The sequence below is a fragment of the Bubalus kerabau genome, chromosome 4, assembly GCF_029407905.1.
Source record: "Bubalus kerabau isolate K-KA32 ecotype Philippines breed swamp buffalo chromosome 4, PCC_UOA_SB_1v2, whole genome shotgun sequence".
Taxonomy (NCBI): domain Eukaryota; kingdom Metazoa; phylum Chordata; class Mammalia; order Artiodactyla; family Bovidae; genus Bubalus; species Bubalus kerabau.
The window spans coordinates 45114812-45129113 of record NC_073627.1 but is presented as its reverse complement, the minus strand read 5'-3'; the positions used below and the strand labels follow the sequence as shown (position 1 = coordinate 45129113).

The 14302-nt window shown below is 49.4% G+C and overlaps 1 protein-coding gene across 1 annotated transcript; it reads left to right on the top strand.

Moving 5' to 3' along the window:
• The first annotated feature begins 2225 nt into the window (after window positions 1-2225).
• On the top strand, window positions 2226-13181 carry LOC129650865 (galectin-9-like). The gene is made up of 5 exons (XM_055579662.1): window positions 2226-2345; window positions 7285-7376; window positions 9968-10268; window positions 11089-11199; window positions 13107-13181. Exons 3-5 carry the CDS (start codon window positions 10086-10088, stop codon window positions 13179-13181), a joined length of 369 nt encoding a protein of 122 aa, XP_055435637.1. The 5' UTR covers window positions 2226-2345; window positions 7285-7376; window positions 9968-10085.
• Window positions 13182-14302: the final 1121 nt, after the last annotated feature.

Here is a 14302-nt window from a genome sequence, read left to right as displayed (position 1 = left end):
AGAATTGATGCTTTTGAATTGTGGCACTGGAGCAGACTCTTTGAGAGTCCCTTGGACAGCAGGGGAATCAAACCAATCAAACCTAAAGGAAATCGACCTGGGATATGCATTGGAAGAACTTGTGCTGAGGCTGAAGCTCCAGTACTTTGGCCACCTGATGCAAAGAGCCTATTCATTGGAAAAGGCCCTGATGCTGGGAAAGATTGGAGGCAGGAGGAGAAGGGGACGACAGAGGATGAGATGGTTAGATAGTATCACCGACTCAATGGACATGAATTTGAGCAAACTCCAGGAGATAGTGTAGGACAGAGGAGCCTGGCACACTTCAGTCCATGGAGTTGCAAAGAGTCAGACATGACTTGACGACTGAACGACAGCTTCCAAGTTGTCTGGTGATGCCAAAGTGTGTTTGCTGGAACTGTAGCTGTCTCTGTGTCTCCCTGGGCTCTGAGAATTAAAAAAACAAAACAAAACAGTATTTTATTGAGTTATGGTTCAGGTAAACACATAGACCCTAGTCTGTTGGATGAATTTTTATGTTGTAAACAGCTGTGTGACCATCATCCAGGTCAAGCTCCAGGACATTTCCAGCACCCAGATGATTCCTTCGGGTTCCTCCCAGTTGGAGCCCTCCATGGGTCATCACTTTTCTGACTGATTGTTGGCTTTTATCTAATAAAAGACTCCCAGCCTCTGCTCACTCGTGCCTGGCTCCTGTACACAACTGTGTCACTGATGATCTTGCCTATATCTTTGGTCCCTTTTTATTGCCAAGGGCTAGTCCACAGTAGTCACATCATCATTCATTTTTCCTTTCTGTTGCTCATGAACAGCGTGATTCCAGTGTGGGGCTACGGTGAGTGAAGCTGTTATGCATGCATGCATATGTTTTCATCTCTCTTGGGTAAATATCTAGAAGCAGAAGAGCCTGGACACAGTAGAGACAGAAGACCCACCAACAACTTTCCAACACTCCTGTGTTTTACACTCCAACCTTCAGTGAATGATAGTTCCATGATCTTTATCCCTGTAGATGAGGAAATGGTCCCCGTGTTCCTGGTGTCAAACAGGATTGCAAAGCATTTCCCTTTCTTTTCCTCCTTGCTGCTTCAACTGTGCCATCTGCCCCTTAAATTCAGTCACATTGTGGTTGATCTAGAAATGTAGTGGGGACGGAGGGTGGACAGAGGAGGCATGTGTGCTCAATCTATGGGATCATCTCAAATAAGTCAGTCTTTGCAAATTCTGGGGCACCAAGGCAAGCGCAAGAATAGAGAGAGGTACAGACAGGTTCTCAGCCCCAGGGCACCTGCTCCACACTGAGTACCTATAGGACCCCCAGCTGCTTGTCCTGGCTGGACATGGGGTCCCGTCTCTAGCACACGGCGGGGGCCTACTGAATCTCCGGTGAGTCTGTTGCTGTGTGTTTCCTCCCCAAACCCCTTTCTGATAAAAGCCGATTCTGAGTCTCTGTTTCTGTCAAACATTTCCATTAACAAGGTACTGGAACCAATTAAAGACAGTTATTCAATATATTGCCTCCAACTCAATGTCACTTGGAATATTCTATTATGTCTGAGATGTCTCTGCTCCCCATTCTAAAGCCCAGAATCAAGAGAGAGAAGAGAGAGAGAAATTCACAGAGAGGAGGGGTCAGAAGTTCCCGGGGGCATCATTATGCACAAGGATAAGGGAACCTCCATCACCAGGTTTTCTATTTTCAAAACATTTCTTTTTACATGATTATGCTTTTATGTGAGGAGTAGAATTTTAAAGGGGAGGAATACCTTTTTAAGAAGTGGAGTAGCCTTATATGGCTCAAGCTGCCGCTAGTGAGCTGTGTGACCTTGGATATGACCCGTAGATTGTCTGAGCCTTAGTTTCCCGGTCTGCAAAATGGGTATAACTAGGCCTTTCTGCAGCACTGCCACCCCATGCCCAGGCAGTGGCCCATCACACACACTGTTGTCTGGACATGACACAGCCACACGCTCAGGGGCAGTGTCTTCTAGAAGCTGTGCACGTGGTGAGAATGTCTGAGCCTACGTGAACTATTCTGACTTGGGGTGGAGGGTAGGAGGAGAGCAGAGGGGAGAAGGCCCTGGGAGAGGAGCGGCCACTTCTGACCTCCATCTTCCTCCCTACCTTTCTCCCTTCCTCTAAACTGACTTCCTCCTGCTCCTGGCTCCTCCCCATTGAATAACAGACAAACTGCATTGAATTCTGTATCTTGGTGAGTCATTCCTGTTGCAGAGGTCTGCCTGGACAGCATGCAAAGCGGCAGTGGTCACGTAGGCGATGAAGAGCTGGCCTTCACGGACACCCAGCCTCCCTACATAAACCCAGTGAGTTCCAGGGCTGGGAGAGGCCTCGGCCAGAGGGACGCAGCTCTGGGGCTCCGAGGAAACAGCTCCTGCTGGGGTGACAGGGGGCCGGGGAGGCCTCGTTCCAAAGAGAACAGACGAAGGGCAGACACACCAACCAGGGCGGCCCTGCCACAACTTCTGCCTGTGCCCGTCTCCTCGGTGCCGCTCAAGGCTGAGGGTCCCCAGGATTTGTGTGTGTGATAAATGTTTACTGAGCCTTCTCCTGATCTCTCTCCTGTTCTAGGTGCTCAGTGGGGGAAGAAGAGTCTAAGTGATAAATAGAAAAGTGAATTTCCATTTTTTTCTTTAACATGAAGGAAGGTAAACGTCTTCTGGGGAGGATAACAATGGAGCATGGCACTTAAGGGCACTTACTTGGAAGATGACCTCCCTGGGTTCAGCCATTTACTAGCTGGATGACCTCAAGCGAGTTACTTTACCTCTCTGGGCCTCAGGTGCTGCTTGGCTATAATGGGAATAATCAAGTCACCACCCAGAGCTCGGGTAAGGATTTAGCAAAGTAGCATGTTGAGAGAGTTTGAAAGGTATCTGGGCCACTGTGGGGGGCTCTGAAAGTGTTTAGAATTGTTAGGAGTCTGGGCGCAGGAGGAAAGGCCTCCCGAACAGGTGTCTGGCATCTGAGGGTTGAGAGAGCTAGGCACGGCAGGTCAAGGGTATCTGAGAAAGACTGTCCCCGGAGGGTAGAGGGGGCTGCCCCTGTACTGTGGGGTGCAAAGGGCTCTCTTCTGGGCATTTTTACCGTCTGTGTGGAGGTCTTAGGTAGACCCTGTCATAGGTAGCCTTGTTTAAACCAGCGGTCCCCCACCTCCAGGCATGGGCTGGTGTTTGTGCCCGGTAGGAACTGGGCTGCACAGCAGGAGGTGAGCAGCTTGTGAGCTAGTGACGCTCCCTCTGTATTTATAGCCACTCCCCATCGCTCACATCTTCCCAGCCTTGGAAATATTATCTCCCGTGCAACTAGTCCCTGGTGCCAGAAAGATTGGGACAGCTGGTTTAAACCCTAATCATCTCCACAACATAAATGTATTACTGAGGCTCACAGAGGTGGAGGCCACTTGTAAGGTCCCCAGGTGATAAGGGCTGAGGAGGGAGGTGTCTTGATTTCCCGCATCCTGGGGGAAGGAGGTGTCCACAGAGAGTCTCCTGGGGCAGGAGGAGGCAGGCAGGCGGCAGCCTGGGTCCAAGGAACTTTCTGAGCTCACTGCGTCCTGGCCCAGCCCTGCAGTAGGAGCCTCTCTCGGGCTCAGCTTCCTGAGAGGTTGGGCAGGTGGGCTGATGGAGCCCTTCATGGGGAGGGGGTGCATGGGGCATCAGGTGCTGGGGAGCTACTTGATCCCCACTCAAGCCCACCTCCCAGGAGCCCTGGTGTGGTCTGTGTGCTCTGTGCAATGGCCAATGCCCTTCAGCCCATCTAGTGAGGGCTCCCGGGTGGGGCTGGAGGAAGCTGGGCTGCCTGGTGGGCGCCTCCACAGTGGTCTGAGTCAGGATGTGTCACCTGGGTCTTGTTCTCCATCAGATGGAGGACCTGGAGCCGATTCCAGGTTCAGCCATTTTATTATTCTGATGACATGTTTTTACTCTCTAATCCTTGGATTCAAAAGCCCAACTGTAGACAGGTCACGTGACTTGGTGACATCAGAGCTTCCAGCACAGGGAGTGGGGTGGCCAACCTAATCTGTGAGGCTATAAATCCAACATAAAAATCCATCTTCCTGGGTCATAGGAAGCAAAGGCCTGTGCTGCTCTTTCCTGCTAAGATCACACACACATGCACGCACAGAGGGGTCTTCGGCCACACCAGGCTTAACCATACAAATGTATTTCCTTACAGTTCTGAGGTTAGAAATCTAAAATCAAATGTCAGCATAGCTGTTCCCTTCTGGAGCCTTCAGGGGAGAATGTGTCCTTGTTTTTTCCATCTTTCAGAGGCTGCCTGCTTGCCTTGGCTTGTGGCCCCTTCCTCCTCCTGTGATTTGTGTGTGTGTGTGTGTGTGACTGTGTCAGGTCTCAATTGTGGCACAAGCGATCTTCAGTGTGGCCCATGGGCTCTCTAGCTGTGGCCCATGTGGGATCTTAGTTCCACAACCAGGGATCTAACCCTCAGTGGCTGCATTGGACGGCAGATACTTAACCACTGCTGGACCACCAGGGACCTCTTCACTTTCTCCTTCTCTAAAGGCAGCAGCTTCTTGCTTCTGTTGTCACATCTCCGACAACTGACTCTCCTCCTCTGCCTCCCTCTTTGCAGACCCTGTGACTATTGGGCCCACGCAGATATTCCAGATAACCCCCCACAATTTCGAGATTCTTAATCATTCTTACAAAGTCCCTTTTGCTGGGTAAAGTAACATATTCACAACTTCTAGGGATTATAATGTAGACATTTTTGGTGGGGAAAAGGGGGAGGGTATAATTACTCAGTCTACCATAACCTTCTTGGAGTCAATAAATATTAGCTGTTTCTTTGAATCTTTCCAGAAAAGTTTTATTTATGATAAGTAAATACATGTATATAGCCATTCCTACCCATTTAAAAAATAATACAGAGGGCAATGTTACTTATCAGTTTTCAAAGTGGTCCCTTCTTCCTCTTTTCTTGTTAAGTCTCCCTAGAATCTGTTGTATGGAAATACCATAATTAATTTCACCATTTTCTTCCTAGTGGACTTCTGGATTCATTTCCAATTCTTTGCTATTATAACACAGTAATGAGTAATCTTGTCTTTGGACTATACTCAATTTGAAATCATCTTGTGTTTCAGAATGTGAGGGCACCATTTAAGACATTAAAATCTCATGAAGTTTTTTTTGGGGAATCATTCCTTAAGATTAACCTGTACTGCCCGCCCCCATGATCCACACATGGCTTCCTCCAACCTGCCTTCCTTCTGTGCCCTGAGGACCCCTCCTACCACTCTATACCTTAGTGTGAATATGCTTAAGGGAGGAGCCCATGCTGCCAGGCGGATACATTTTAAGCCTCGTCTCTCCTGATGGAGAGAAAGGCTCTTCGGAGGATTTCAAACTCCAACAAATAAGGAGATTCTTTTTCAGGGAAGAGCACCATGCTAGTCAGCCTGTGTTAGGCTGATTCTACTTCTCCAAAATCACCGACATGGATTTTGACAGAAAGAACTCAGAGATGCAGAGATGTTGTGATTTGCTTAATGTCACCAAAGTTTTTAATGGCAGAATTCAGACCAGACCTGGGGGCCACAAAAGACACCTCTGCCCAAGGTCCGGGAGCACAGTCTGTCTGAATGGGGTTCTGGCATCACTGGTTATCTCCCAGGGCCAGCTGTGCACACTGGGCTCGGAGGGGCTTCCTTGGATTCTGGGTGGTCCTACAACTGAAGGACATGGACTAGGACTGAATTGAGCTGGTGTGTATTTTTTTGTTGTTGTTTGGCCTGCAGACTGTTTGTTTTAACTCATTGCCAAAGAGAAAGTATAATACAGAGAAATTAGTATCATAAACAACACATACCAGTCACTCAGTTTCAACTCATGAACTATCTGCTTTATCTCTGCCCAGCTCTACTTTCCTTTCCACCCCTGGATTGTTTTGAAGCAAATTTAGATATATCAATTCAATGCAAATATTTCATTATATGTCTCTTATAGCAAAGGAAACCTACTACAATCTTTTTCAAAGCATTTCGCCCCCCCAAATTAGAAAGTTTTACAGAAGAAAAATCTCAAATTTCTGTCTTCTCCTAAAGACTTGGAAGCTCTGACAACACAGCCTGAAAGGTAATCAGGTTACAGCTGAGCGGACACTGCTCTTTAGATAAGGAAGATGATGCCTACTTTGCTGCAGTCCCCACTACTCCCGACTCTCCCCCACCTGGCCAGTTCAACTATGCAAATCACCTGCCTGGTTCCTGCAAGCATTTAATCTTTGTAAAATGTTACTTAGAGGAGAAGGTAGAAAATACTTCAACACTGAAAATGTGAAAACTGACTTGGAGACAGAGCTGTGTTGAAGGCAGTTTATAGAACCACGTTAGATAAAAAGCATTCTGGAAAGATGTGCGAGTCTCTCCCCACAGACATTTTCTCACTAATCATCAATGTCACCCAGAAGCTGGGGCTTGTTCTCATTTCATGGATGAAGAAATTGAGGCAAAGAGAACTTAAATAAGCTTCCCAAGACCACGCAGGTAATGAGCAGCAGAATTAGGATTCAAACCTGCAGGATGCCTGACTGTAAAATGAAGCATCTTCACCATAATGCTGGGTCCTTTAAAAAGGCTCAGGAAAGAGAACATGACAAAGTGATGGGGCCCAGAAGGGGTGGTGATGCCACGTGAGGACTTGGGAGGCTTCCCAGGGCCTGGAGGAAGGATGGGAGCCCAGGAGCAGAAGTAGAAGAGGGGGCTGCCCCCTGGCTGCAGAGAGCACCTGGGAAAGAGGCACTTTCTGAGGCTGTGGGGGGACAAAGGTCAAGGTCACCATTGTTCTCTGTGTGGGGTGGGCAGGAGGGGGAGGATGACTTCTTGGCCTGCTCAGGTGAGCAGAAGGTTTATCCTAGAGGATAGGTGGGTGGGTCTCTTTGGTCCATGGTGGACCCCTGAGTGCCCAGCCAGGACTTGGGTCTTTACTAGCAGCTTGGCTTGGGGTCCAGCCACCCTCCTCATTCCCCTGGTTCCTTCCCATCTCAGGGCTGTGTACTCGCCACTTCTTCCTTTGCCAGCTGCCAATCTGACCTTGTCACATCCTCTCAGAGCCTGAGGGGCTCCTTCTCCAAACCTCAGAATATCTGTGTAACTTCCTCGTTCCAGGGCTGCAAGCTCCGCGGAGCTGAGGCTCCTTCTGTCCTATTCGTGGCTGCACTTGGTCCCTAGGCTATGGAGAGAAGGAGGCAGGCCAGCTGACCACTGTCTCCTCTCCACAGCCTGTTCCCTTCACTGGGAGGATTGAAGGGGGTCTCCAGGATGGACACAAGATCACCGTCATGGGGCGTGTTCTTTCCACATGCGAAAACAGGTACCGGGAATTGTTGTCGCTCTCGGCCTCATTCCTGAGTGAACCAGGGTGCTGTCAGCTCAGGATGGTCCACACAGCATCCTCCAAGCTGCCTACACCCAGTTCAGGGGATGGGAAGGGCCTGGCCCTGCCAACAATGCTCAGCGCCCCCTACCACCTACCTGTAGCATCCGGGGCACCATTAACCAGACTCCCCAGAGACAGGGGGAATGGAGGGTCACGGTCTAGGGAGGGAAGCAGGCCAGCCCAGAGGTGGAGTTCTGGGACTGAACTTCGTATACAATGACCCAGAGCTACAGATACGTCAACTCCCTTCATTTCCTCTAGCCAGTCTCATCTACTTTGGAAACTTCATTTGAGGTGACCTGGAAATGTTTAAACTTGCCATCAAAGTTGTATTCGGTCTCTTTCAGTCTCAAGGTTTTTCCCACTAAAGTCTATTCAAAATATAGATAACTAAGCCCTGTTTCCCATTCCCTTTCTCCTGAGTGGGACTGTCTGGGAACAGAGAAGAGCTTGCATGTATTCCAGAGGTGGGAGGTCCTCAGAAGTTCATGCAGCCTTGGCTGAACTATATTGAGCTCCGGGTGGCATGGAGGCCTGGGGCCTGTGCACCCTGAGGTCTGCCGTGCCCACGGGGGCCCCTCTGCACACGTGGCCTCTCTCAGAAGCCTCTCTGTCCAATCCCAGCTGACTTCTACCCGCTCTGTTCCTTTCATTACTTTGCATGGGGCCTGGGGACGTTCTGGATCCCTCCAGGCCCCTCCACCCCACAGCCCTACTTCTACACCTGGCTTCTAGATGACTTCCTCTGCCACCGCCTCTGCCTCTCCTACCAGGTGACCCGGCCACAGTGATGTGGGACTCTGAGGCCCTCAGTGCCTGCAGGGGACTGTGAGGGAAATGAGGCACCCAGTTCTGAAACCCTGCCCGCAGGGGAACCCGGGACCTTGACTATGAACTCCACCCCTCTCTCCCCTTCCCTGTGCTAACCCTTCCTTCCAGCACAGGAGGGCTTTCTACTCCCACTCTGTCCCATAGAGCCTGTCTCTACCTCCAAGTAGGTCCCCCTTCCGATGGGAGCTGCTATTCTCTCCTTCCCTGGGGCAGAATTTACAAAGGAACACAGGAATGAAGCTGGGGGACTGCAAAGGGAAAACGACACCCAGAGACATGTCAGAAACACTACTCTCCCCTTTAAGAGAAATAAGAACTAAAATTTCTCATTTCAGGGTCACTTGGAGCTTCGTTTTCATTGGAGGGAGGGCTGCTGGGTTCAGAAACACACCAGTTCCTCTTGCCCCTGATGGCTGAGGGGCAAGAGGAACACAGAGCATCCTGGTATTTAGGATGGCATTCAGAACTCACACCCTTATCCAAGAAAGCAGATGGGCCCTGGGGGTTTCCTGGTGGTCCAGTGGTCAGGACTCCAGTCGTCCACTGCAGAGGTCATGGATTGGATCCCTGATCAGAGAACTAAGATACTCGAGCCATGAAGCCAAAAGAAACCCCAGATAAACAAGCAAAACAGAGCACTCTGCAGGTAGAACGTCCACTGAGGGCCACCCGTGGGTGTGGGGCAGTGCCCGGTTCTGTGGTGATGACATGGGAGCCACACGTGCTGTCTGACTGTTGTGTGCTAGCTGGGAGCCTGAGTGACCCCAAGCAGCAGACTGGGAACCACACTGGCACCGAGTTCAGGCAAGGTGTTGGGAGAGAGATGCTCATTGGATAATTTGGGCTGGACCTTGGTTAGGGGACATGCATGAGCTCCATCTGGGAAAAAGCAGAACAAGAATTTATCGCACCGCTTTTGTGAGCTAGGCCCCTTGGAAGCTCCTTTGTCTTCCCTCCTCAGCCTATAGTTTCAGCTATATCCAAAAGAGGGGGAGATGGTGAGGGGCTTCCTCTGAGGTGAGATGGGAACAAGAGATACTTATTTAGGGGTGCCCTTGGGCCGTTTCAGTTGTCATCCCTGAAGGAAGGCAGTCACCCCTTTTCTGTGTGGGGCAGTTTGAGGATAGCATGGTCCTAGGTCATTGCAAATGACAAACAGGGCTGATCTGGGATCAGGGTCCAGGCCTGCTGACCTCACTTAGGTCAGGTGGACACACGACACCCTCTGAAGAGGGACAGACGCACACTCTGAGGTCCCCATGCCCAGAGACCTAGGGTTTTTTCTGTGTCTCCCCTTAAAACACCATCTCTGTAGGTGTCCCATCAATGAGCTTGTTCTTTCCATTTGTCCTCTTTCCCAACTGAGCAGACACAGGCTGACCTCCAGGGAGCCACCACTTGGCCCCAAAGACTCTCACTTCTAGGCACATTCCTCTACTTCCATCTTGGACGCAAATTTCTTTACCCATTTCCTCCTTACTTTTAGAAAACCACACTGTAAGGGCAAAATGTGGTAACTGCACAAAACACAGTGCAAATTCAGTGAACCAAAGGGATGGGACGAGACTAGGAATGGGTACCAACCAGCCATGCAGGTTGTATGCAGCCTCCCAGACAGATGTCAGTCAAAGAGTGAGCACCTCCTGTTCCCATTGGCAGTAAGCCGGGATACTGTCTGATTTTCCTTGACCTAGGTTTGAAGTGAACTTTCAGATGGACTACAACGACCATGAAATTGGCAGTAAGCTAATTTGGCAGTAAGCCGGGATACTGTCCTATTTTCCTTGACCTCGGTTTGAAGTGAACTTTCAGATGGACTACAACGACCATGAAATTGCCTTCCACTTCATCCCTCGGTTTGAAGAAGGCAGATATGTGGTCTGCAACACGAAGCAGCTAGGAAAGTGGGGGCCGGAGGAGAGGAAGATGCAGATGCCCTTCCAGAAGGGGAGTTCATTTGAGATCTGCTTCGAGGTAGACAGCTCCACATTCAAGGTGAGTGGGAGCGCTCCTCTCTTCAGCTCTCTGCTCCCCAGCCCCATAAGGTGCTGCGAGCAGCCTTTAAATAGCCATGTGAGCATCACTTTGTACAGAGAAGAGGACTATTTCCTTGTAAGGCCGCTGTCTCCTTACACCCCTTCACCTGCATCTACAGGTGCACCTGTTGCTTCTTTTACTCTGGAAGTAAGCACTGGAGAAGTCACCGTGATGCCTTTTGGCCTCCTGGGCCCTTCAGTCCAAGTTATTTCCATTTCTCTGTTGTAGCCCTTCTTCCACTCCAGGTCCCTGGGAATATTTGTTTTTCTGTTACCTTATTGCTGCATTTATCCCGGTGTTATTAAAGACTTAGTTCTGCCTGGGATTGCATATTGGTTTTGCAAGCAGAGCGGTGTCTCTGGGCTTGGGGAGATGGGAGGGGAGCTGAGTACATCTGTGTCTTTTTTCTCTGTGTGAACATGAATGTCCCCACTCCCTCATCATACAACTTGACATCACTTCTTCTCTGCTCCCCGTGAACATTTGCATGTATATTTCAATAACACCACAGGAGAGCTAAGACTAAAAGACAAACCTACACCAGAAGAATGAAGAAGCCAAGGACTAGAGTCAGGTAGAGGTTGCCCTTCGATGCACTTAGGGTCCCAAGCATGTTCCTGTGACTGGCACAGCTCTGAAGGCTGTTACCCTGACCTACAGGGGATTGATGTAAGAACCAGATACAGGTCTGAACGTCTGGAAGCAGGGCTCCCAGAGGCACGGGTGTGCTCCCACCTGGTCCTGGACCCCCTCCTGCCATGTGCAATTATCTCAACAGGTGATGGTGGACAAGAACATCTTCCTGGATTATGCACACCGTGTGCCCTTCTACCAAGTCAATGCCATCTCCATCAAGGGCGGTGTGCATCTGTCCTACATCAGCTTCCAGGTCAGACTCCACCCAGCACTCGTCCCCAGGGGCTGGGTGTGGGGCCCTGTCCCCTGTGTGGGTCCTGCTGTGTGAACCCAAAAGTGCCAGCCAGTCTCGTCTCCAGGTGGTTCTGGGTTCCCCAGTCTGTCCTTCTTGTGTCGCTGTCTCTGTCTGGGACACCCACTCAGGCTCCTGGACTAGTAGGTTTCTTGTCTCTGTCACTCTCTGTCATCCCCCTGGTGAGGAGGCCCTGTGCTTCTAGAAAGAACTTGGAATCAAACTGAATCCAGCTCAGATCCCCGGCTCTGCCATTTTCATCAGCTGGGGAATCTTAGACGAGCGACTTCACCTCTCCTAGCCTTAGTCTCTTCACCTGTGGAATGAGCATGATCAGCCAACCCACAGGTTGTTGTGTGAGTTCAATGAGACCATACACATCGAAGTGCACAGTATATCTTTTCCATGGCCATTCCTGGGTTTATTTGACCCTCTCTGTGTATTATAATTTTTGAATGTGTTCTATTCAGTTCAGTTCAGTTGCTCAGTCGTGTCTGACTCTTTGCGACCCCATGAATCGCAGCACGCCAGACCAACTCCCGGAATTCACTCAGACTCACATCCATTGAGTCAGTGATGCCATCCAGCCATCTCATCCTCTGTCATCCCCTTCTCCTCCTGCCTCCAATCCTTCCCAGCATCAGTGTCTTTTCCAATGAGTCAACTCTTCGCAAGAGGTGGCCAAAGTACTTGAGTTTGTGTTAGCAACATCTAAAAGGTCAGGACCAATTTTGCAAAATGAAAAAGTTCTGGAATTGGATGGTGGTGACTTTTGCACAACCATAGGAGTGGACCACTGAACTGTAGGTACACTTGTGTGTGTGCTTGGTTGCTCAGTCATGTCCGACTCTTTGAGACCCCATAGACTGGAGCCCGCCAGGCTCCTCTGTCCATGGCGCTTCTCCAGGCAAAAATACTGGAGTGGGTTGCCAGGCCCTCCTCCAGCGGATCTTCCCAACCCAGGGATCAAACCCAGGTCTCCCACATTGTAGGTGGATTCTTTACAGTCTGAGCTAGTACACTTAAGATGGTCAATTTTACGTGATGCGCATTTCACCACTGTTTAGCAAAAGAGGTCAGGTAGATTTCTTCCTCTTGAAGATGGAGAGGTCCCAGGAGACTGATCACCTCAGGATGCTGACTGGAAAAGTCCAGACTGGCTGATTAAGACTACATTCCTGGGGAAGGGCAAAGCTACAGTTAGGTCAGGTGTTAAACCTAGGGTTGGTATCATGGGCTTCAACAAAAGTGAGGCCATTTTAAACCTGTGGTTTTCTCTTTAAGTATGCCCCACGTTGTAGCAAACTCTCAGCCTAACCAAAAGATATCATCAGAATGTAAGGCATTAGCATCACTCTCAGCTACCGATATACAGTCCCCACAGCTTTGTTCACTCTTGGTGTGGTCTCCATGGCCATGACTGTTTTGCTTAATCCCTCTGACATTTGTAACCCAGCAGGACCCTATGGGGGCATCCTGGGACAGCCCTGTGACCCATGAGTGTTATAAACCTTTAGCCTCCTAGGCCTTCCCCAAGCTCCAAGGATAAAATTTAAGTAAGAAAATGCAGAAGCAAAGCGTAACAGTCAAGCAAAACAAAGTGATAATAGGTCAACCATAAACACCATCAAGGACCTTTAGTTCCTCCTCAAGAGCTATGGACAGTATTCTGAACCAAATTCTTTGTGCTGTTTTACAGAAATAGAAATCCCTACCGTGTGGAAGATGTTCAGTCTATGGTGCTCACATGGTCATAGAACCCAGAAGCTTGAGGATATTGGCTCCCGATTACCTCACCACCAACCAATCAGAAGACATCCATGCGCTGATCACACACCCCTCACCCTCTCGCTCACCCTGTGTTTAAGACCATTTCCCTGAACGTCATCGTGGAGTTTGGGTTTTTTAAGCTTGCCTGGACTCCTGCTTGGTTCCTGCAATAAATACTTCACTTTCCTTCTCTAACCCTGTGTCAGTAAATTGGTTTTACTGTGCATGGATGCATCGTACTGAGTGGAGGTAAATCGGATCTAGATAGGGATGGATGGATTGGAAATTCTGATGATAAGTTCAGTTGAAAGATTACTTTCTTTAGCAATGTATTGGGGGTTATAGAGTGGGGCTTTATCTTTCCTAGTCAGTGGCAGAGAAAAAGAAAGGAAAGGAAGGAGAAAGGGTGTCATGTTTAGTTAAAGTGTGAAGACTTGATCCATTCTCTCGGGCCAGAGCAGCCTACCTGAACGTCATCTACTGCTCTTCCCCCTCACTTTGACTCTGAAGTCTCCATCACTTGGACAGGACCAGGTGCCATGTGGGGTCTTCTTCAGTCCTGAGACATATATCCAAGATTCAAGAGCTTGACTGTCATCCTTGTAGTCGGGATGATCTGGTAGAGTTCCTTTCAAGATTAAAGGGAAGTTTTTGCTCTTCAGATAAGATCAGATCAGTTGCTCAGTCGTGTCTGACTCTTTGCGACCCCATAAATCGCAGCACACCAGGCCTCCCTGACCATCACCAGCTCCCGGAGTTCACTGAGACTCACGTCCATCGAGTCCGTGATGCCATCCAGCCATCTCATCCTCTGTCGTCCCCTTCTCCTCTTGCCCCCAATCCCTTCCAGCATCAGAGTCTTTTCCAATGAGTCAACTCTTCACATGAGGTGGCCAAAGTACTGGAGTTTCAGCTTTAGCATCATTCCTTCCAAAGAAATCCCAGGGCTGATCTCCTTCAGAATGGACTGGTTGGATCTCCTTGCAGTCCAAGGGACTCTCAAGAGTCTTCTCCAACACCACAGTTCAAAAGAATCAATTCTTCGGCACTCAGCCTTCTTCACAGTCCAACTCTCACATCCATACATGACCACAGGAAAAACCATAGCCTTGACTAGACGGACCTTTGTTGGCAAAGTAATGTCTCTGCTTTTGAATATGCTATCTAGGTTGGTCATAACTTTCCTTCCAAGGAGTAAGCGTCTTTTAATTTCATGGCTGCAGTCACCATCTGCAGTGATTTTGGAGCCCAAGAAAATAAAGTCTGACACTGTTTCCCCATCTATTTCCCATAA